This window comes from Propithecus coquereli, unplaced genomic scaffold (genome assembly GCF_000956105.1).
Source record: "Propithecus coquereli isolate 6110/MARCELLA unplaced genomic scaffold, Pcoq_1.0 Scaffold393, whole genome shotgun sequence".
Lineage (NCBI taxonomy): Eukaryota > Metazoa > Chordata > Mammalia > Primates > Indriidae > Propithecus > Propithecus coquereli.
This window is the reverse complement of record NW_012149652.1, coordinates 1,200,821-1,225,221: the sequence shown is the minus strand read 5'-3', so window position 1 is coordinate 1,225,221 and position 24,401 is coordinate 1,200,821. Positions and strand designations below refer to the sequence as shown.

The window sequence follows — 24,401 nt, the reverse complement described above, 5'->3', positions numbered from 1 at the left end:
AATGAAAACTTTGAAAACAAAACTATCCTTTCTAATTTAATGAAAAATTTGTTATTTATTGTTTTCTATGTGTAAGTTACATGCAACTTGAACAACAGTTCACATGGCTCAAGGTAAAGAGACGTGAATTATGTATGCTTCACAAGGTCCTGGGCTCAAAACCAGTGTGAGTTCAATACAACTCACGTGGCAGTTAGTGTGTTAAATTCGGCAATATTATAGTGACAAGTCTGAATTTTCTAAAAAATCGACAAGTGCACAACTTTAATATTAATTTCGCTACTAAACAGCTAAAAATGGTTATATGGTGTATCAGAACACTAGTAATTTTAAAACCAGAATGCCATTTATTATAGTAATTTTGGAGCTCCTGAAACACTTAAAATCATCACAAAATTCCAATCAGCTTTTCACCGATAGATAACACTTCAATTTCCTCATGAAACTACCAAAAAGTAGTATGATCAAAGATTTATAAGGCTCACATTTCAATAAATCAGTAAAGTAAGAACATGCAAACATAGTAAAAACTAATGAAACCCACTATTATTTGAGAAAGATCCAACACAGGAAGTAAAAAATTATAGTAAAACTTCAGGTTTGAGTCCTAAAGAATATAAAACCAGTAGAAGATTTCAACACAGTACTGTGTTTCTATAAACTACAGGATAATATAGAAGAGAGGCTCTCAACTGAGGGCCATGGAAAAGTAAGGGTCTTCTTGGATAATTAGTATCCATGGCCAAAAATTCTAAATGCCCCTCAATGTGCAAGACAGTTTTTCAAACAAAAAACTAATTTAGCCCAAATAAAAACAGCATCGCACTGAAATACAGGGTATAAATAGAAACATGAGGTTTGAAGCATAATAACCACTTAATAACTGTAACGTTGTTTGTTTACTTACGTATAAAAAAAGACAAAGCCTACATTTCTAGGTTACTGTAAAGATTAAATGGTAATGTAAGCAAACTGCATTATAACACTGCACGGCAAATAATTTTTAAAGATATTTAACTTCCCTAAACTCTACCACAAGGTATTTTAATAAGTCATGCATAAGTTACCCCTCATGGAAAATAGGTACTCCAGAATGATATACACAGACTTCTTCTAGACTGTGTACACCCTGATATGTCTAAAAGAGAAAAAAGGGGGAAAAAAAAATTAGCTGCATATCTCACAGTTACATCTTGTACATTTTCTAAGTACTGGTGACCACTATGAAAATAACTCAAGAAATAACAACAGTAACCTAGAACCTTCATAAATTCATCCCAGGACGTTGTGTTAAGACATGAAAAATGACTCCCTTTTGGGACCTGGTTAAGTTTTAAGTCCCTGTGAGAAAGTCAAATAATGGAAAAGTAGGCATTAAGATGCTTTCACCCTTTTGAGTATGAGGTCCCATCCGATCATTATTCAGGTATTTAAATTTACAGAACAATGTTGAAACCAAGGGATTAGTACTCTAAACAGAAATACAGTTACAGTATGATTTATGTGTACAGTATATACCATGTGGGCACTATCAATTAATATGGGAAAATGAATAGGCAATTCCGGAAGTTCCAGAGTGATGGTGATTTCTTATCCCTATAAAGGGTAAAATGAGCTGCAGACCTATATATATATCCAGGGTTTGTCTGGAAGATTCCAGGCCCCACCGCTGTAGTAGGTGAAGGCTCTACAGATGAATTTACAAAAGTTATGTCAATAAAACATGGATGTAGCCAACAGTATATTTTCCTTCTATTTTTGTATTTATAGCAACTACCTATAAGTACAGAAAATAAAATTGTTTATTTTTTGTAAATCCAAAGCATAGTACTAGATATATATATATATATATATATCTCCTAAAGAAATAACAAGGTCTGTGGAGTTTGGGCCAGAGTGTTAAAGTATCAGGTAAGAGACGTAGGCAAGAGACATGAGCACATAAAACTCAGTATATTAGATTCTAAAGTTATCACTATTACCCCCCAAACCTAGTCTTTATCCCATTGTATTTGGTGGCATCATACCCAGTCAGTCTCCCAAAACAAAATTCCGTAAGTTGTCTTCATCAGTTTCTCCTTTCACTTCACCAGTATGTAGTCTATCATGAAATCCTGTCAACCAGACTTAAAAATACCTATCAGTTTAATCTGCTATCCTTCCTCATGAACTAATAAATTTTAGGCAATCACACTATACTAACACACGTTTCTACTAATTCATTTCTCAGCCTTCAATTTCTGTTCTCTACTATTAATGATATTATCTAATTACTATCATCCTCTTTTTCGAAGTTCCATAATTATGTTTACTCTCCACACTTTACAAAATAATCCACTCCAGATGGTTTGTGTATTTAAATGTCCTTTTCCCCCCTCTTTTTCTCTCTATTTATTTATTTATTTGGTTTAAATGTCCATCTATGTGAGAAAATCCTCATGGCTCTAAAAGTAAACAAAGATTTCTTAAATAGGACACAGCAGTAGTTATAAAGGAAAAGAGGACAAATTGGATTTCATTAAAATTAAACAGCCTCTATTTATCAAAGCCATTAAGACAGTGAAAAGGCATTATTAATATCTGACAAAGGACTTGAAGCTAAAATATACAAAGAATTCCTACAAATCAATAAGATATTAGAAAAATAGGTATAAGATTTTGGACATTTTACAAAAGAAGATACACAAATGTTTAATAAATATAAAGGTACTCAACCTCATCATCAGGGATCAAAACCACAATGAGAACACTACACACACCGGAATGACTGAAAATAAAAAAGACTGATACAACAAAGTGTTGCTGCCACATGGGACAAGTGGAACTAGCCTCATATACTGTTGGCAGGAGTGTAAATTAATACAATCACTTCAGAAAACTACGTGGAATTATTTGTTAAAGCTAAACATACAGAGATTAACCATTCCTTATCCAAAAATCCTGAAATCCAAAATGCTCCAAAATATGAAACTTTCTGAGCAGTGACATGATGCTCAAAGGAAATGCTCACTGGATCATTTTGGATTTCTGGATTAGCGATGCTTAACAAGTATAATAACCAAATATTACAAAATCCAAAAAAATCTGAAACATCAATACTTCTGGTCCCAAGCGTTTCAGATAAGGGACATTCAACTTTGTTTATGTGTCCCAAAAGTCATGCACAATGTTCATAGTAGCATTATTCAAAGAAAATTTTTTAAAGGACAAAAGAAAGAAAAAATAAATTGTGGCACATTCAAACAATGGCATACCTTAAAGCAATGAAAGAGAAGAAAACTACGACTACATGCACAACAAGGGTTAACTATAACAAACACATCATTAAGCACAAGAAGACAAATATAAGAAAGAATACATATCCTATAATTCTTTTTACATTAAATTCAAAAATGGGTAAAACAAATTTATGTTGATAGAAAAATGTGGGCTGGGCGCGGTGGCTCATGCCTATAATCCTAGCACTCTGGGAGGCTGAGGCAGGAGGATCCCTCGAGGTCAGGAGTTCGAGACCGGCCTGAACAAGAGCGAGACACTGTCTCTACAAAAAATAGAAAAATTAGCCGAGCGTGGTGGTGTATGCCTGTTGTCCCAGCTACTTGGGAGGCTGAGGCAGGAGGATTGCTTAAGCCCAGGAGTTTAAGGTTGCTGTGAGCTAGGCTGAGGCCACAGTACTCTAGCCAGGGCAACAGAGTGAGACTGTCTCAAAAAAAAAAAAAAGAAAAAAAAAAATGTGGGTTACCTTTGGGGAAGGGAATAATGAATGACAAAAGGAAAATGAGTGCACTGTAATGTTGTTGTAATTACTTTGTGAAAATCTCTTGGCTATAAACTTGTATTTTTACACCTTTTAACAAATTTCAATGTCATACTTCAATGAAAAAGATTAACAATTTCTTTAATGGCCTCCATAAGTTAAGATAAGGTCTAACTTCTCAGCACCAGTAAAGTCTTCTAGGATTTGGGCCCTACTTAATTCTATTAATTTCAACTTCACAGCATCAAATTTTGTACTATTACTATTGACTACTGTTTTCTTTATACTACTGCTATCACCTAGGCTTGAAATATCCTTTCCCTGTTTTTCCATTTACAAAACAGTCATTCATTTTTCAAAACTCATCTGATGCCTTCTCCTTGACCTTCTTCCATTACCCTGCCATTTATACTGCTTTCCTCACTCCAACAATTACTCATCCCCTTGTATCTACTACTTCTACCTCATATATATGTGAATACATTTATATTTCCATTGCTTAATGAGCAAGGTGATCTCAAACTTAACACATGGGAAAAATACAGAGACCTGCTCTCACTCCATTTTCACCTTCTCAGTTAATGCTGTCACCAATCACTCAGATGCTGGAACCACAAGTTTCCTTCATAGCCAGTTCACTAACAAATCCTAATACAGATGCTCTTTTGTTTATGATGGGGTTACATCCCAATAAACTCATCTTTAAGTTGAAAAATCGTAAGTTGAACCATGATAAGTTGGGAGCCATCTGTACTTCCAAATTACATCATTCATTTTATATGCACTCTTCTAAGCATTCAAAACACAACAAAGAACAAAACAAATAAAAAAACCCCCCTATCCTCATAAACCTTATACTAGTGGGGAGTGGGGGAAAGGTAGATTATAAGCAAAATAAATATGACAAATGAATATAAGGTAAAAAGAGCTATAAAGAAAAAAAAAGGAGAAGAGGAGAAAATGTTGAAGAGTATGAATTTTACATAGAGTAGGCAAGAATAGGTAGGAAAAGGCCTCACTGAGATGTTTGATTACATCCCACATTTAATCACTTCCTAACAAACTTCTACTCTCCAATCCCACTGCCTGGTCTTCCTTAATAGCATCCAAGCTGGTTTTTCTTCTCCCAATTCCACTCCTGCTCTACCACCAGTTGTATAATCTTTTTAAAATCCCTCCCTCAAACAGGTAATGGCTTCCCATCATACTTAGAATAAAGCTCAAATCTCTCACCGTGGCTTCTAAGAACCTCCATAATCTTGCCTACATCTCTTACCTGATACTTTCACACCCTTGCCCAAACTCCACAGACCTTGTTATTTCTTTAATAGCCAAATCCTAAAGCCTCTCTCTACTCTTGCTGCTCCCACTATCTACAGCACATTTCCCCCTCCAGGTTCACATAACACAGCTGTTATATTATCCAGTGTCATCACATCAAAGAATACTTCACTGACAATCTTACATAAATACTTAGCTCCTAAATGCAACCACTCTAGCTCCTTAGTCTGCTTTTCTTCATATCTACCTGAATTCATCATATTTAATTACCTATATACTGTCATTCCCATACTAGAGTATCAGCTCTGCAGGAACACAGATTTTTCCCTTATTTAATACTATATATCTAACCCTAAAACAATGTCTAGTACACAGTGAGTGCTCAGTAAATGCTAACTAAATTGAAATTATTTATTCCCATGATTCTATCAGATATGATGCTCCTCAGACAGAGGCTTTTATCCATGTTCATAGCCCTGGTCCACAGCTATAATGTCTAACATATAACAGGCATGCAAATGTTCGCTGAACTGAGTCAGTGAACTGCACTTTTTCTTCACAATTAAAATTTTACTTCATGACACATCACAAATTTTGTAATATATACCTTTGAACACCCTCCATTTTTACATGAAGTCCCAATCTTAATTTCATCATTATCTTCTTCTGAAACAAAGAAAAAAAAAATCAAATTAAAAAGTTAAAATAAAAACTTTTCACTGCAGCACCATTCTTAAAAACTAATCTTTTCATAAAACAATACTTTTAAAAAACCAACTACTGTGATGAGCTTTTGCCTGTATCCCCAGAATGGTATATGATGTACTTCTATTCTATAATAAAATGCTGTATCTTAATTTTGTAAAAGAGAAATCATGAAAGGATGTTTTCCTCCCATGGTATCAGGTACAGGTCAGAGAATATTGAATATATTCTATATCACACACAAGAAAATATTTTCAATTATCAAAGAAATTTAACTTACTGTTAAAAAACAATAAACCATAAAAGAAAAACAATTTTAAATACGTTCTCATTTTTTATAGAGACATAATGAAAATTAACCATATATTTATTCTGTAGTATTATTGGTTTTTTACCACAATGTGCTCTTTCATATTTATATTCAGTAAACTCCTGCTGTCTCTTTTGACGACTGCTTAATTGTACAGAAAATAATTATAATAAAACAAAATAAAATCTTACCTTTCTTATCTTCTTCATTCCCTGATGACAGTTTAAGTTTATCAAGTGCTTGTTTTAGGGAGGCAGATATTTTTAATTCCAAATTTGTCATTGGTTCATCTGGGCTAGAGAATTTTGAAACTTTATTACCACATTAATATGTACTAAAATATTTCTTTGTACTTCAAATTAATAACCTTAAAAGCTTTGTTTTGAGAAGCCAAATGTTTCATGAATCAAGTGATTCCCATTAAAGAGTATTTTATGAATAATTATTATAATATATCTGCTTTCTAAGGAAAAGCAGAAAAGCTTCTTATATTAAAATAGTAAGTCTCAAAAAATCACTATTGGCAGCACATTTAATTATCACTTGCACCAATGGAAAGGGAATTAAGACTAGAAATCTAAGTTTGTCAAAACAAGTAACTGAGGAAAGAACCACAAAGTACTTCTTACATTCCATGCCCAACAAAATGCTTAGCACATACTAAACAGGCAACAAATAAGTACTAAGTGTATCCATACTCACTTCTACCAGTGGAGATAATTTACTTTATGTGGACACTGGTATATGGATCTGTAAATTGAGATACAATAGTATCGCAAGGCAGTTTTAGAGGGTTTAAAAAAAACCCTCTAACATTTTATAATAGTTAAGTTTCATATATATAATTTGTTTAAGCCTATTCAATAAACATTAAGAATTTAATAAATGCAGCAATGAAAATAGAAGTCCTAGGTTATTCGCTCTACATTAACAATGAAAAAATGGACATAGGAGGCATTTAAAAAGTACAGAAAAACCAATACCCTCATACTCCATAGTACCACCAAATGAACTGAGGATAAAGTACTTAATTTGTGTGTCTCTTAAATAAAATTATTAGTCCATCATTTAAAGAAAATATTAATTCATACCATTATAGAAGATTCTACTTTATTACCAAAGAGATTAAGAGTGAGCCATGAAAGGCTTTTGTATTTTTCTAATAATTTATTTAACTGCCTAATCAGTCAGCAAGGCATTTAATAGTATCATAATTACGAAAAATGTGGAGATGGAATAAAATCATTCTGAATAGTTCCTTTAACAATGATCTGTATCCAGAGTGTTAATGAACAAATAAACATCTAAAGTCTCTGAACGTTCTTATCTTGGTCCTTTATCATCCAATACTGTATAAATTTATTTCAGTAGGAACAAAGAGCAAAAGTTGGGAATACTGTTAGTTCATAGCAAGAATAAAAATTTTGACAAGGGTCATTCTTAAAGTCCCAAATGATTTTTAAGATCTATAGTTTGGTTCTAAGATACTTCAGTACTCAAAGCCAGTTATGAAGAAGAGCTGGTTTAACAGAAGTACCCAATATACATGTGTGGGAACACAAAGAAAGTCTGGTTATCAAGAAGTGAGGATGAAGAATCTCTAACATTTTACTGCAAAAGGAGCAAAAGCTATTTAAGACTACTTTATAAGTCATCAAAATCAAATATATCAAAAATTCACCAGTATTAATGAGATTAACAGCAGTTTCTCCATCTTTACTTTATCTGAAAGTAAGAGAAGTGATCAGGTCTCTGTGCTCTTTTTCAATTCAAACTGATTCCATGACAAGGACAACTCCTACAAAGAATTTCACTGTGCCACAGTGAAAAAAAAATACATGCCAACAGACGAGACAGATATTTGACTCCCCTACCTTGAAGGTACATGTACCTATAATTACGATAATATAATAAGCACATGTGCAATGAAGTTTTACTATGTATATGTTTCTCACGTTGATGGGGAATAAAGTTAAAGGCATATTTAAGGGAAGAACTAAACGGTTCAAAATTTGGTGGCTTACAGTAGCTATAAATGGTATTACGCTAAATCATAAAAGAAAATACCATGAACAAATGCTATTATTCAAGTGTATTGAAATACGCAACTATATAAATTATACCTCGGCCTTTTTATTGCTTCTACTGGTTTGGGGGCTTGAATGATGTGCTCCTGAAATTTAGGTTTCAATTCAGATAGTTCTTTCTTCTCAGAAGTCTTGACTTCAGGTTTGACTGCCTCAGGTGGCTTCTCACTGTTATGTCTACCTTTTGTACAGCCCTGTTAGTAAAAGGTATTCATTAAGAGTTATTTTATATGCCATGATAGAAATACTGTATTTTCATTTCTTTACTGACACGTTTTATTTTACATTTTTCTCCAGTTTTATATTTTAAGAAACTAAAAAAATAGGACTACAAATGTGCTATATTTTTAAGTGAATTCTTAATTCTGATTAGCTTTTTCCCTTAAAAGCTTTTGAATTATACTTCACAAATATCTACTAATTCTATTAAAAATATAGCATAAACTTGTATATAGAAAATGAATTCTGGAGAAACTTACAAAGAGAATTCTAAAAATTATTTACATACAAAAGTCTGTTACTCATAAAAGCCTCAATTTGAGCCCCAGTTCTCCTACTTAACTAGCTATATGACCTTGAGCAAGATAGTTAATCTTTTTAAACCTCAATTTCCTTACCTGTAAAATAGAGGTAAATGGCGTTTAAAATATTTTTTGAGAGGATTAAATAAAATAGAATACTTGGCACATCTGGCAGGGCTAAACGTTTAAATGTTAGCTATTTTTATACCACATTCCACTGAGTTATACATACATTTCAACACCTAACCTCAAATCGTACAATCAATGGCATGTCAGTTTATTAGTAGCTTTAGTTTTGTTTCTTCGTGGTACAAAAAATCATGCTATCTTAGATTTGGCAAAAATTTATTGTTCCTAATTGAAAATGCCTTCAACTGTTGCCTACCAGTCCCTTCTTATTGATATTCTTTCAATACTAACATCAAGAATAAACCTTTGTCCTTAAGATTCTTAAAAAAAATAAAATAAAATACACCTAAAATGATAAATGGGTAATTAATATCTTACAATGTCAACCTCTAAAACAGATAGATAAATTCTTTATTTTAGAGACAGTGGAAAAAGAAAGATAAACTCCATTTTAAAAGTAAGGTGCTACCTGCAAGTTGACAAGGACCAGTCAAGGGATATCAGAAATCTGACTCCTCAAATCTGAAGCTTCTTATATGTACTTTTAGGGGCATAATCTAGAAAAAAAATTAGTACTTACTACAATGCTTAAGAAATCACTAAAATCAGTTGTTCTTCTCTTACAGCAAGACCAACCCTATGAAAGATAAAAGAAAAAAACTGAAAACTGTATTTGCATGAGAACCACAACCCTTTACTAAAACACTACTTGTATTACTATTTATTTCCTTGAGTCCTAAGTAACTTGCATATATATATTTTTCAGTTTTAGTGTTGTATATGATTCACCTGATCAAGTAAATTGATTTCTAAAAACAACTAACCAATGTTAAGGTGATTTGTGTTGTGACATACCATCAAGAGGAAGCACTTTAAACTGCTTCTGTTTAAGTGAAAGTGCTTTATTTTAAAAATCTCCTAAGGATAATAACTATAATAATTTAGTTTCTAAACAAAACCCAGTATAGTTCAACAACAAGCTCTCTATTTTCAGAATAACAGATCAATTAACACAGCTGCCTAAGCACTGTCAAATCTGTGAAGGTGATCTTTATAGTGAGAAGCATGAAGTATAGAAATTGTACCACTGTTTATGATTTCTAAACAAAATACAAGTAGCTTACCAAAAATGGCTTTAAATTATCATCTCTAATTCTAATCAATATACAGTAGAGAATATTAAACAAAAATTTAGCAGTCTAAAGACTTGGGAAGTCCCAAATTCAAGTTAAGGACCAACTTTGCACACATCCCTCTGGACTTTACTGTTTCTCAATATACTCCATAAGGAATTTGGTAGCGATTTTTTCACAATATGCACTGTCAGGTTCTTTTTCTTTAAAGGAAACCTTAAATATCCAATAATTTAAATTTTCCTTTATTTCAAAATTTAATTCTTTTATTCTGCATTGAGATATAGATGAATCAATTGCCACAACCTTAAATATAGGATTTAAATAGTATTGATAATATTGTTACCAGAAAAGTTACTCTATAAGAGAACGTCTTAATCATATACACAGAATTATACCAGATACTGGGATACATACATCTAAACCATGATAGAGGCCACCTGCTCCCAGATCCCAATCTCAATTCTACGTTAGTCCTCCATAAAATGAGAAAAGGAACGATAAACATAACCATGTGAGTATGAGGTTGCTTTCTGTCTTTTCTTGAGCAGGACTGTCCTTTTCTCTGACTATGCCCCTTCTAATATTAAAATGGTCTTTCCTTTGTTAATGCAATGTTTGACTTATTTGGTCAAATACAAAAGTAGTGGCCCTGTATTGATGTACACATTTTGTCTGAAATCTACTGGGCTGTGAAACTCAACAGTCTTGGAAAGTCTAGGACTTCAAGAAATGTTTATAGAATAGAGACAATAATAAACATTAGAACTGCAGAAGAGAAACAAAAATACTTCAAAGTGAAATCATTAAGATTTAGAGTAATTAACAGCGGGGTAAGGACAAAAAAAAAAAAAAGAGTAATGGACAGAATGACTAGGTAGTAGTCAGTAGCATCATCACCAGGAACAGTAAAGTTTTGAGAAGCAGACTATTTTTAGAGTAAGCGTTCACCTTAAAAACTGGTTTGAGGTTGCCAATGAGACACATGAATGGAAATATGTTGTAAGAGCCACTAAAATAGAGGCAACATTTGAGGACACAAATGAATGAACTGAATGAGAGAAAATAGGAAGCCAAAGACCATGGTTAGGAGATAGGAGAAAAATAGCATAGAGGAAAAAAGAAAAAGAAAAAGGTAGACTAAGAAAAATAGTCGTAATAAATGGCAGTCTAGGAAAGATAAAATTCCCAAACAAGAAAAATAAATCTTCCCACAGAACCACAGTTTCTACCCCCATAAAGGTTTGTAAAGAGGCTAAAAAAAAAGATATTGGGAGGAATAAGGTCTCAACTTTCCCTGTTGAATGTTTATTCTGTTTTCCTCACTGAGAACTAATCAGAATAACATAAACTTTTTATCTAATGTACATCTGTGGCTAGATTTGGTTGTATGACACTTAAGGACCAAAGGAGTCCAACTACTTTCTGGAAGGATAATTAAGACATTCAAAGGGCATCAACAATATTTAAACATATAAGACTGTCTATGTTCCTGAGAACAAAGGTAGCAGTACCTAAAACCATGGCTGCCCCACTGCAGCATTTTCCTTTTGAGATATACAAAGTTAACTCTCTAAATGTACCGTATTATAATATCATGAATATAAAAAAGGTCAGGCCATGCATGGTGGGTTCACACTTGCAATCCCAGCACTCTGAGAGGCTGAAGTGAGAGGACTGCTTGAGCTCAGGAGTTTGAGACCACCCTGGGCAACACAGGAGATGTAGTCTCTTAAAAAAAATAAAAACAAAAAAAAATTAGTGGAGTGTAATGGAGTGCGCTTGTAGTCCCAGCTACTCAGAAGGCTGAGACAGGAGGATTGTTTAAGCCAAGGAATTTGAGGTTACAGTGAGATATGATTGGTCCACTGTACTCCACCCTGGACAACAGAGCAAGACCCTATCTCTAAAAAAATAAAATAACTAAAAAGATCACCATCAAAAATCTGGACATTCTATTATTTCTCTAATTCTACAGATCAAAGAAGTACAGTTAGAAAACTGTCAACATTTCTTTTCAGTAAAAATACTTTAAACTTACATGTCTGCCTTGAAATTAGCATGATTAAGTGTTTGTAACAATCTTTCCTTAAATTCAGAGCTGTTTTTATTAGCCACCAGTGAAAGACTGAGATTCAATACAACTACTTCCATTTCCCCACAAAATAGAAGAAAGGGGGTATAGAAAATGAGAATTGAAATGGAAATAATATGATTTATAACTGGAAAAGTCTTTAAGATCACCATCTACTATCTTCTTTTTCTTTAGTGGAGTACCTGCTTAAAGCACCTCACAATGTCAGTAAGAAAGAAGAAAGTCACAAGCTGGGGTGAAAAAAGATAAGACTAATAAAGATTTAGTATTACATCTCTCATTTTACTATACAGATATGAAAAAACTGAAAATATATCTAGTTCCTACCTTTAATGCATCATGAAAGACTGGAACACCTGGGTGGTACGTGCAAGCATCTGGTGAAAAATAGGGAAGAAAAAAAGTGCCATTCTTTATAATTCAGTAAAGTGTATACATCATTATTTCAGGTATTAACCTTTACTCCTTTTCCCAAATGCAGGTAATATTGTTCCTTAAAAATTTACTAATGCTTGAGTTTGATGCATAACAAAGTGCATCATATTAAAGTAGTTAACAGTTAAAACTCTAATTCAAGAGTACAATAGCTATAGATAAAAATAATACAGAACAGTTTAAGTATAACAAATTATATATTCCTCTAATCTCTGTAGTAAAATTTGTTTAGTACCAAAACTTGAACTCCCAAGATTTTGACTGTCATCTTTCAATTTTTTTACAAAAATACTATAAAATTAAATGTTCTTAAGTGTACTGATACACAAAGGTTTCTCAAGAGATTCCCTAAAAAGATATTTTGGAAGAACAGGATCAAAATCTTAAAAACTGTGGTAATATCTTATTGCTGTTTTCACTTTTCTAGACAGTTGTCAATCCCTAGGTACAAAGCTCATTAAAAAGAAGTTTTACAGTCTGTTTTCAGGATTGTCACTGGTTGTTATTCTGTACTTTCCTGCCACTACACCATCAATCTTTACTATTTAATCCTCATGAAAATGGGTTTATTACAATTTGCAATAGGGCGTATTATATTACCAAAAAAAAAAAAAAATCACATAATACACACACTTATTCCCCGGCTATATAGTATCCTGAGCTTAGAGAAAAGAGGTCAGTTCCTCTGCAATTTTCTTACAAGGCTACCTCACTCAACCTTTCGAGTTTGTTCATCTTTCAGTTCTCTACAACCTGATTAGATTTGTCATGTTGCCTTAAAATGATTAATTCTTGGTACTCAGAGAAATCTCCCTATGCCATATTAATGGCCAGTATTGCTTCCTTAGTAACCATGTGTTGCATTATTCTAGCTAATATAGTAAGAAAGTATTAGATATTTTCCTCATACAGTGAGTAAACCCATGGATCAGAAAGATACTATTAATTAAGGCGAATAATGGCATTAAGGGCTGAAAAAGAAGTTGGAAGTAGAAATGTGCATACAGAGGGAAAGGAAGTGGAGAGAGGAATGGAAGTAAAGGATACAGTATTTCTGAATAACAACTTGAATGTAGTTCAAGGCATAAAATGCACAATGTATAACAGTCAGAAGCACAAAATGTCAGAACACTAGTCAACTAGGACAGAACGGCAGTAGTAATGAATCAGATCTTAACCAAACAACTAGTATGAACAACATTTGAAAAACACTACTTCCAAAAGCAATTAACCATTCTTTATTAGCTTTTATCATGTTTACCAGTTTTGCTTAAATTATTATTTTTACGAATAAGAAAGCTACAACACAGTCAAATATCAAGGGCTTCTAACATTCATTGAGTCTGACCTTGGCTAAAATCTCCCTCTTCCACTAGCAGTTGCTTCAGTTTTCCTCGTATGTGTAAATTAAATAACTGCTTGTGAAGTTGTGATTTTTTTCTAGAATAAGTGTTTAACATATGCAAGTTACCAACCGTGTCTACTTTAAACATCTACTTAACTTGCTAAAATGACAGAACAAGGTAAAATGTCCTATCAGCTTAGAAGGGAGTATAATTTTTGTCTATAGGGAAAAAATCAAGAGACTAAGTCAATAAACATGGTAATTATGTCACAGCACCAATTTACAAAGTATTTAGTGTAGATAAACAGATTTTTAAGGATAATGGATCCAGCATCTGACTACATGCATGATGGAACTTGCTTGCATCTTCAACTTTCACCCCATTAATTTACTTTAGTCAAACTACAAGCTCAAACCTCTTCCATTCTATAAAACTTTTCCTAACCAAGTCCACAGTTTGCTATTAGTTTTTGTCTTCTATCTCCATTTTCTTCACTTTCCATTCATTCACTCAACCAATTTACTTCGGTTATTTATACTATTTATACTAAGTCTCTAAAACAACCCTCACTTTGCGATGTGAATAAACTTTCATCAATCTTAATGGAGTTTCCCTGCTGTATGTAGTACTGTTGACCACCCAATCCTTAAGACTGTCTATTCTTTTGGATGTCCTGGCCTTCCCTTCTCTCTCTTTCCCAGGCACCGCACCACTTCACGTATGGACATACCAACTTCCAGCAAACGGCTGTATCTCCCTTGAACTTTAGAAAGTACTAACTACCCCCAAATAAACATACTGTCCCATACAACACAGCATCAGCCTTTCCTCCGTATTTGATATTAAACTAGAAAATATCTACAGACACCAAGGCACCAAACTGTTTTAAAATCCCTCATTTCTCAAATCTGCTATCTACTGAAATCTCACAATTTTCTCCTTGAGTAACATCTTATTTACATCATAAAAATGTCAATAACACTAACTTGAATATTGTACAGACTGGATTTTTCTCTTCCTTAAAACCCTGTAAATCAATAGTCTTATTTTAAATGACATCACTAATTTATCTGTGTGCCAAGGTAAGTATTTCAAACATTTCAGAGACGAAAAAGCTTTTAAAACGCACTGGTTCTAATCTCCTCCACAATACTGAACCATGTTACTACCACATTGAACTTGGCTTCTCTATTAAATGGCTCGAATACTGCATACTTTCCAGGGCTGCTGTGAAGATTAAATAAGATGACAAAGTCTGGCACATAGGATATACTGGCTGGCAATGCTAATTTAGTGCCAATGTCTGGCATATAGAAAACATACAATAAATGCTAGTTGAATTTGAGAAAGTGTTGTCACTTCCCACAAAATCGAAGGAATCAACTCACTTCTTTATCTCATTCACCAATCAAAATTCAAACTCACTGGTCATTTCCCATCGTTCACCTAGCGCAGCCACTTTAACTTCACATCCTTAACTCTACCTAAGTGTTGTAAAGGACATTCGCTCATTTTATACTGAAGATAGCAAGGTATAAAAATGTGGAGGCCATTTCAAAAATAAGCAACAAATGCTGCTACTAAGCAAAGGACAACGAAATGTACCCCCGGGGGCAAACATACCAAAACTGAGCATAAAGACAGAGTAATTTGCCTAACTAAGAACACTTTAAAAAGTAAGTAGTTTTTAATAGTGGGTCGACTGAACAAGCGACAAGCTTCTATACTAAAAAGAGGCAGAACTTAAATGCTAGGATAACCCGCTGCCCGCCCATCCCTCCTCCTATCTCTCTCTCTCTCACACACACACACACACACACACACACGCAATCACAGCCAATACTATCTGAAGCACTGCAAAGCGAGCTCAGTAGTGTCTTAACTTTTGCTTCCCCCCAAAAGACCAGGGGGACCGGGGATAAGAGTGTTTGCTCTATATTCCAGACCGAATTAAAGAGAGTGCGGGGGCGACCCAGGAAACACGTGGGTCCAGGGGAAAGCCTCTTTCCGCGGGAGCGCCGACGGTGGTCAGACGCCGCTCCCGGGCGCTCGCCAAGGGGCCGCGGCGCACAACGGAAGCGGCCAAGGGAGGGCCCGGAGGACCTCTGACCGGAGCGTCACGAAGCCGGCTCGCCGGAGGGGCCCCGGCAGCCCTCGGGCCCAAAAGGCCTCCTGCGGGTAGACGAGGTGGCGAGGGGAGGGCGGGCTGGCAGCGCTGTTCTCTTACCATCGGAATTGGTCTCGGGATCGAAGCGCTGCCCGCAGCCCCGGTTGTAGCACAGCAAGGCCATTTTCTTTTCCCACCGTTGCAGACAGGCAAGGCCCAGACACCGGGAAACGCAAAACGATGCGTTCACCACTCTCCTGTCTCAAGCACGGTCTGATGGCTGAAGCGGCTGCCGGCTTCCGGAAATGACTTGTTCCGTTTCAAGAACCTTCGCGAATTTTCCGGTCGCGCAGGCGCAGAGGAGATGGGAAGAGGCGCAGGAAGCGGCGGGAGGCCGGGCCCTAGCGGAGCCGCAATAGGTCGGACTCCTGGGAGTGGCAGTAGGGGCTCGGAGATGGAGCCTGGACTTTTGGGAAGGAGAAAGTTAAAGAGCTGCAAATGGAGGTGGGACTGACATGCTGTCTCCAGACTTTGTCACTCTTTATTGGCTGTGGGTATCTCCTCACCAAAGCGGCCGCCCTGCTCTGTTGTCCCCCGCGGCCCAGCATCTTTCGTACTTATTTAGAGGCTGTGATTACACGGCTTGGTCGGTATCTGTTACCCGCTAGCTGCTTGAGAAAAAGTGGAGAATCGTACAGTATTTCCAAATGCTGTGCATAGAATATGAGAGCTTACTAAGTGAGGAAAGGAATGGTGGAGAAATCTCTTGTGCGTGTGTTTGCCTCCAGTGTCCTGATCTCTGGAGCATGGAAGAAATGTAGGCATCCTGAGCGGTATGAGTAAACAAACAATTGCAGTCAAATTACTTTCCAAATGTAAAGCACATAAAAATCAGAGTGGCAAAGAAAATTGTGGATCAAACACAGTGCTACAAATGGTCACAATTGCTGAAAGACTTTGGTGTACTCCATAATGTTTCTTATTAGCTTCCACTTAACCAATTTGTCAATGGTTAATTGTCCAATCCTGGAACATCTAGTAAAATCTCAAGTGCGTTATAAAAAGTACAGTGATACACTTACAGGTGCATGCAAACAGTACTAGCTTTAACTTGCGTATTTCCCAAACTTGGGGCATTTGTAATAAAAGCAAACGCTTTTTGATAACATACTGAACGATCTTAAAATATTAAAATCGGTAGTTTGTAAGTGAAAGTAAAAAGCTATACAATGTTTCCAGTGATCACAAGTTTGTAAATGAAAGATCTGCTCACAATCCTTCTACCCCTAGGAACAGACTTCTCCATTTTCCATACTCCCTTTCTCTTCTTCTACCTAGAAGTATTACATTTTTATATGGTAATCCCAACATAGATACATACATTGTTGCATTCCCTTTCATTTAACCTAAAGTGAATATTTTTGTTTTGTTTCATAATCACTGTTAAGAATTATGGGGTATTCTGTTGGATAAATAACCTGTAATTTAACCTTTCTTATCTCCCCAACTTTCTCTATTATATATAAGCTTCAATGATCAACTTATAGTATATTATTTCAACTTATAGTATATCATTTTAAATTCTTCCTTTGGGATCATTTTTGGAAAGTGACAGTACTGGGATAAAGGTCAGAAATCATTTTAAATAATTTAAAATTTTTAAAGGTCTATGTTGCCAATTGCTTTCCAAAAGGTGTTACCAACTGGCAATTTCACCATCAATGAAAGTGAATAAAAGATCATAGAATATAATCATACACAAGTAGAAACTTTTTAGAGCTCTAAAATGTTTGAGTTGTGGCCAGATCTATTGTTTTGTGTATCCTAGCATCACTGCAACATTATCAGAATTGTTAGTAAGCTAAATCTTTTAAATAGTTTAATGTTTATTGCCAGTTTTTGTCATCTATAGCATTTTAGAATCAGAAAATAATTATTTATGGTAGATAATTTGGAAAATGCAGAAATACATTAAGAATACAATCAACAATAATTCCACCACCCAACAATGATAAGTACTGAGTGGCTAAAATAACTCTTTGGTAAATTTATTTTCAGTGTTCCCTACCACCCTAAGCATTTACAGCTATAGATGTTTAAAAAAAAAGAAAGAAAGAATGTAGTTATATATGGAAAGTTTATGTTCCTCCTTTGGGTATTTTGATTAACTATAAAATTAAATCATTCTTGTAATTAAGAAAAACAATGGTACAGAAACAGTAGTTAATATGGGTGTTAGTACTGCAGTAAGTGCAGTGACGCTTTACCTGCCGTCATTGTGTTTGAATTTCATAAGAAAGACAGACGTGAATCAAATACTCCCAAAGGTGAATTCAGTCTCTGATAATTGCCATAAATGTCATGAATGGAAATTACATTATGCTAAATTAGTGGGGACAGGGGAATTTGCTTGATCTGGGGTTGGGGTATAGGCATAGGTAATAATCTAGACAAAAGTTCTGAGATGCAGAAACTAGAAAGTCATTGAGGTAAACCAGGGCCCAGAAAAGAAGGAATGCCAGATGAAGCTGGAGGGGTAGTCAGAAGCCATAGCACATAGGCAGCCTGAGAGATAGTTGTAAAGATAATAAAAAGGCTTTTATCCTTAGGGCAATGAGGAATAATTGAAAGGATTTTACCATGAATATGATTTTAATTCTACTAGTTATTACCTGTAACATTTTCAAAAGCATTCTTTTCTGCATATTTATTTGTTATTAAACCTCGTTGGAGGCAGTAAGAGACAGGAAGGAAAATGGCAGCACTAAGCTGCACCAATTACCAAAGGCAGTCCAAAGGTAACTTACAAAAACTACAAAGAGGAGGCAGGACTTCCAGAATGGCAGAGCAGAGACCTCCAAAAAACAATGAGCTCATCCTTAAAAAACAGTGAGCACAGTGGCAAAAATTGACAAATAAACTTCCATAAATCTGGAAATTAACTGAAGGCTTACAGTAATCCAAAGAGCACTTATTCAACCAAAGAGCTAAATGTCAGTAAAAACAAGCTATTTTACATTTTAACTTCTTTATTTCCATTCTCTTCGTCATAGCTAAATTATACATTTGAAACCAAGCAGCCTCCCAACAGCATGTAAAGCAGAATTCTAGAAGCCACTAGAAGGGGCAGAATTGCTTTTAGTGCCCCCTCCTCCCAATCCCAATACTCAGACAACTGGCACTATTGATCTATCCCACAGCTCCTTGGAAAAGCTCCATTTTCATGGGTTATGATTATTTTTACCTACTCAAAGGTTATTGATTAGGAAAAATCCCGTCTCCAGGACATTTGCTGAAAACAATCAGTAGTGGTTATTTAACATGGAAGCTATATGAGGAGGCTATACCAGTTGAGGCAAATAAAAGTCTGGCCAATAAAAATGTAAACAGAATATTTGATGAATGAGATTACACAAGAATCTTTGAAAAACTCTAACATTCCTGAGGAACTCTAAGAAAGCTATATGCGTGGGCAGGCCTGTGTACATGTGAAAGAATGATCTGAGAAGGCCCTAATCTCTCACTTCTAGCTGACCTTTAGGCCCTGTGCAAGCAGGAAGGGAAGACTAATGCAGAATTGTAAACTCAGAATATTGAGAGCATGTTATAATACACACATAGAGCCTCAACAAAGAATACAAGGCTTATTTCTTCAGAGTATGTAAGGAAATCTTTGTCTAATTATGAGCTAACTGCAAAGCTAGCTGAGTGGAATACTCAGTGACCACACAAAACAGGGAAGTCCAGGAAAGAAATGAAATAGCAACAACAATAGTAAATGGCAACCAAAAGAAAGCCTGGGAGGGGAAATTCTGATTTCTAGAGTTGCCATATTATACTATATAAAATATCCAGGTTTCAACTTAAAAATTATGAGACATGTAAATAAACAGGAAAAAAGGCTCATATACAGAAAGCAGAAAAAACATACAATATAAACTGTCCCTAAGGAAGACATTGGACTTACTAGGCAAAGATTTTAACTATTATAATTATGTTTAAAGAAATAAAGGAAATCATGTGTAAAGAACTAAAAGAAAATATGAGACTGATGTCTCGGCAAATGCTATCAATAGATAAAAATTATTTTAAAAAGAATTCTGGAATTGAAAAGTATAATAATACCTTAAAAATTAACTACAGGAGTTCAACAGCAGATTAGTCCTGGTGGAAAAGGAATCAGTGAATTTGAATATGGGTCAGTAAGATCATCCAATCTAAGAAACATTTAAAAAATGAAGAAAAATAAACAAAGTCTCAGAGATCTGTGGTACATTATCATGCTTACCAGAATACACATAACAGGAGTCACAGAAGAAGAGGAGAAAGGAAAAAGAGAAGGAATATTTGAAGATATTAATAACTGAAAACTTCTCAAATTCGATGAAAATTTTACACATCTGAAAAATTCAATGAATTTCAAATGGAACAAACTCAAAGAGATTAGTACACACAAATCATAGTAACTGGACAAAAGCCAGAAACAATGAGAGAATCTTGAAAGCAGAAAGAGAGAAATGACTGCCAAAGGATTTTCTATAAGATTAACACATGATTTCTCATCTGAAACCATGGAAACCAAAAGGTAATAAGATGACATTCTCAAAGTAATGAAAGAAAAAGATTTTTAGCTAAAGATTCTGTATTCTGCAAACTTATCTTCAAAAACTAAGGAAGATATTCACGTATTTCAAGTATTAGTATGTGGGCATCTTGTTCGGGGAAGGAGGCATTGTTCAGCCTACCACAATATCATTATCATAGGATTCTCCAATGCAGCTCCCGAAAATAGTGCCCCTTCAGTTTGGTCTTTTCCAGATCTTTTCTTGACTTAAACTACTTATGGGTCATAGGAATATACATATTTAAAGCCTCCTCCTGTATCTTATTTATTTATTTCCATAGGAAATAATATCTTCTAAACTCCCCAATTTTAAGATGAGGAAGTTAGGAAGTTTGTGTCCACTAGATAATGAAGTGGTTAAGACTATCATGAACTTCAGAGTTGAAAACAGATTATAGTCTCTAACTTAACACGGATGTGGTCCTAGGCAAGTTAGTTAAACTTGCTAGGTCTCCTTCGTAACATTAATTTAACATTGCCTACTTCTTTAGTTTCACAGATCCACAGATGAAGAAAAAAAATGTCCCCAGGTAAATCATATCCATAATGTTACCCATACCTAATTTAGATTATTTAGATGATGAGATTTGGGACTTTTGAACTCATGAGATTTAGATGAGATTTTGGATTTTGAATTTATGCTATAATGAGTTCAGAACTTTGAGAATCTTGAGATGAGGTAAACATATGAGTGACATGAATCTTTGGCAGCCAGAGGATATACTGTGATGGGCATAATAATGGTCCCCTAAAGATTTCCAAATCTTAATTCCTAGAACCCTGCAGTGGAAGAGGGATGCAGAAGAAGAGGTTAGAGTGATGTGATGTGAGAAGGACTGAACTCACTGTTCCTAATATGAATATGGAGGGAGGGATCTACAACCCAACGATGATGGGCAGCATTTAGAAACTAGAAAGGAAAGGAAACAGATTTTCTTCTGGAGTCTCCAAAAAAGAACAAAGCCCTTCTGATACATTGATTTTAAGCCCAACGAGATTCATATTGGACTTCTGACATACAGAGTTATAAAATAATAAATTTGTATATCTTCAAGTCACTATGATTGAGGTAATCTGTTACAGCAGCAAGAGAAAAGTAATACACCTACTTAATATGGTTGTCATGAAGATTAAATTAAATCTATATAATGTTTTCAGCCCAGTGACAGGTTAATTAATAGAAATTCATATTTTTCTTCTGATACCACTTTTTATTTCTCAGATTTTAATGATGAGAAAAATTGAAGCCACATTATTAATATTAAACTTTTATTTTTCATGTTATATATTTCTTCCAGGTATAATTTTTGAAATTTATGTTCAGTTTTGTGACCATATTTGCAAAATTTTTACTAAATCTTATGTTTAATTTGGTTTGATAATCACTGCCAATATACCCTCATTTACCCATTTCAGTTTCTTAATTTTATTTAGGGTAATGTGTGTTCTGAATTCTTATGTTTCTGAGATGTCTTTATGGAATGACAACTTGTCAGGGCATTACATTTTCAGGTCAAACCCCTTTCTGTCAAACTTTTCTCATAGCTATAACTCCACTATTTTCTGGTATTTGGCATTGCAAAAGAAAAGTTGGAGACCAGAGTAATTTTTGTTTCTCTATAGGTTATCTATGTTTCCTCTTTGGATACTTATATTATTCTAAATCATTATATTAAAGATGTTATATTAAAGATATTAAAGATGTTGCTAGTTTATGTATCTAACACTTCAGACTAGGTACCCTGATTAACTGTCTCATGGAAAACAATTAAAAATATTGGATACAAACTTTTCATAAATTCATCAGTACAAAAACATCAGAAATACTCAGTGGACAAGGCCAAATATGATGTCTCACACATGTAACCCCAGCACTTTGGGAAGCTGAGGCAGGATGAACACTTGATCCCAGGAATTTGAGACTAGCCTGGGCAGCACAGTGAGAACCTGTATCTACAAAAAAAAAAAAAAAATAGCTGGGTGTAGTGGCACACACAAATAGTCCTAGCTACTCAGGAGGCTGAGGCAGGAGGATTGCTTGAGCCTGGGAGTTGAAGGTTACAGTGAGCTGTGATCATGCCACTGTACTCTAGTTTGGGTGACAGAGTCCTGTCTCAAAAAAAGGAAATACTTAGAGGATAAAAACTATGTGAAAGTACAAATTTCTAGCTCCAAAGCAAGGGCATTGAGGATGGCTGTCACCTTGAGATGATTTTGTGTTTCAGTTTCACAGTGAACAGGAGAAAAGAGAAATTCCAGGGTCTGCCCAAGGTGGAACTCTTGAGATTATTTATTCTCTCTTCCCTTGTTAAGCCAGGAAAGCAAGGGCTATACTCTTGCTGTAAGAATGGAATAAAAATAAACCTGCAATACTCTTCTTGCCTCTTTTGTCGTGGTCCCCCACAGAATACTGTCAGGACCATTGTTTGCTTCAAGTCTTGGGTGTAAGTGGAGAAGGAAAAAAGCCAACCTTTACTGAGGTTTGTAGTTCAAATTCTAGATTCACACTAACTAGCCATTGTAAAGATTAGAAGAAGAAAAAAAGCCTAAAGTAGAATTTAATGTAAAGTGGTCTTATTTTTATTGCCTGATAAAAACAATATACATTCTCCCTCTGAATGCATCTACTTAAACCTAGGCCTCAAAGTATACCAACAGATAAAGTTGGAAGAAATGTGAGCTTGCAGTGAAAAGAAACAAGGAATAAAGCACCATGAGGGAAAGCCAACAAAGCAACAGTGGAATTAAATCTGTAAAGGATTGAAAAATTTCAAATACAATAGATTTAAAGAAATAAAAACAACTGACAACATAAGAACAGCAAAGTTTGAAAATGAATAAGCAATTTAAAAAAGAATCAGAGATAACCGCAAGAAATAAAATTATAGCTGAAATTTTGGGATTGGGCTTAATAGGTCCACTTTAAAGGGGAGATTTGTCAACTGGAAAATAGAGACATAAAAAATACCTAGAAAACAAAACAGAGGGAAAAAGAAATTGAAAATACAGAAATAAGGTAAAGAGAGGAGAAGATTGAGAAAGTCAAACATTTGTCTAATCAGAGGAATGGGGGAGAATGGGACAGAGGTAATATGTGACGAGATAATTGTTGAGAATTTTCCAAAAGTGATATGAATCCCAAGCAGGATGAATTTTTTTTTTAAAATTCTGAATACTAAAAACAGAAAAGATACCTTAAAAGAAGACATAGAAAAAAGGCAGAATACCCAGCAGCTGACATTGAGAGCCTTAAAATAGTGCATTATACTGTCAATAGCTGAGAAAAAATTTCTTTACCCTCTCATTAAACTTTATGTATTCAAATAATTTAATATCAAAACAAATGAACCAAAAATATGTATAAATATATGATACTGAAAGAAAATAATAACGGGTTACATTAGAATACCATTCAGTCTTTGACAGATTAAATAGAATGCTCCTCCTCTCCAAAAAGAAAAGAAAAGATAAGATCAGAGAGAATTTCATTTTGTAGTAGGAGACAGTAGGTAGTAGTAAGCCATTTTTTCTATTTCAAAAACTTATAAAAAGCATAAATTGTAAGATTATATTTTTAAAGGTATATACAAATGTAGATGCAAAGAGGCCTATATCAACTAAAATTTCAAAGACAAAAAAGCTCTTTCTGGTTGAGTTGTTAATCTTTCTCTTATGGAGGTACTGAATGAAGATTGGACTTGCCATAGGTAGAGATTCTACTCGGTTTAAATAAATATTAATAAAATAAACAAACAGCACTTTTAAAAAGCTGCTGCATGGGCTGTTATGACATTTGAATCCTGAGAAGCCAGAGACAATGTTGACTAAAGAAAAAAATCAAGCTCTTAAATTCAGAAGTCTTACTTAGGAC

General features: G+C 34.6%; 1 protein-coding gene across 1 annotated transcript in view; it reads right to left on the bottom strand.

Annotated features, from left to right (window-relative positions):
• The window catches only part of CHORDC1 (cysteine and histidine-rich domain (CHORD) containing 1), a 21,378-nt gene extending 4,893 nt beyond the window's left edge, over nt 1–16,485 (bottom strand). The window contains exons 1-7 of the mRNA XM_012652653.1: nt 16,027–16,485; nt 12,346–12,395; nt 9,371–9,427; nt 8,177–8,334; nt 6,245–6,348; nt 5,646–5,704; nt 1,068–1,138 (exon numbers count right to left, since the gene is read on the bottom strand). Of these exons, the coding sequence (XP_012508107.1) occupies nt 1,068–1,138; nt 5,646–5,704; nt 6,245–6,348; nt 8,177–8,334; nt 9,371–9,427; nt 12,346–12,395; nt 16,027–16,090 (563 nt within the window). The 5' untranslated portion in view covers nt 16,091–16,485. The remainder of the gene's footprint in view (nt 1–1,067; nt 1,139–5,645; nt 5,705–6,244; nt 6,349–8,176; nt 8,335–9,370; nt 9,428–12,345; nt 12,396–16,026) is intronic.
• Nucleotides 16,486–24,401: the final 7,916 nt, after the last annotated feature.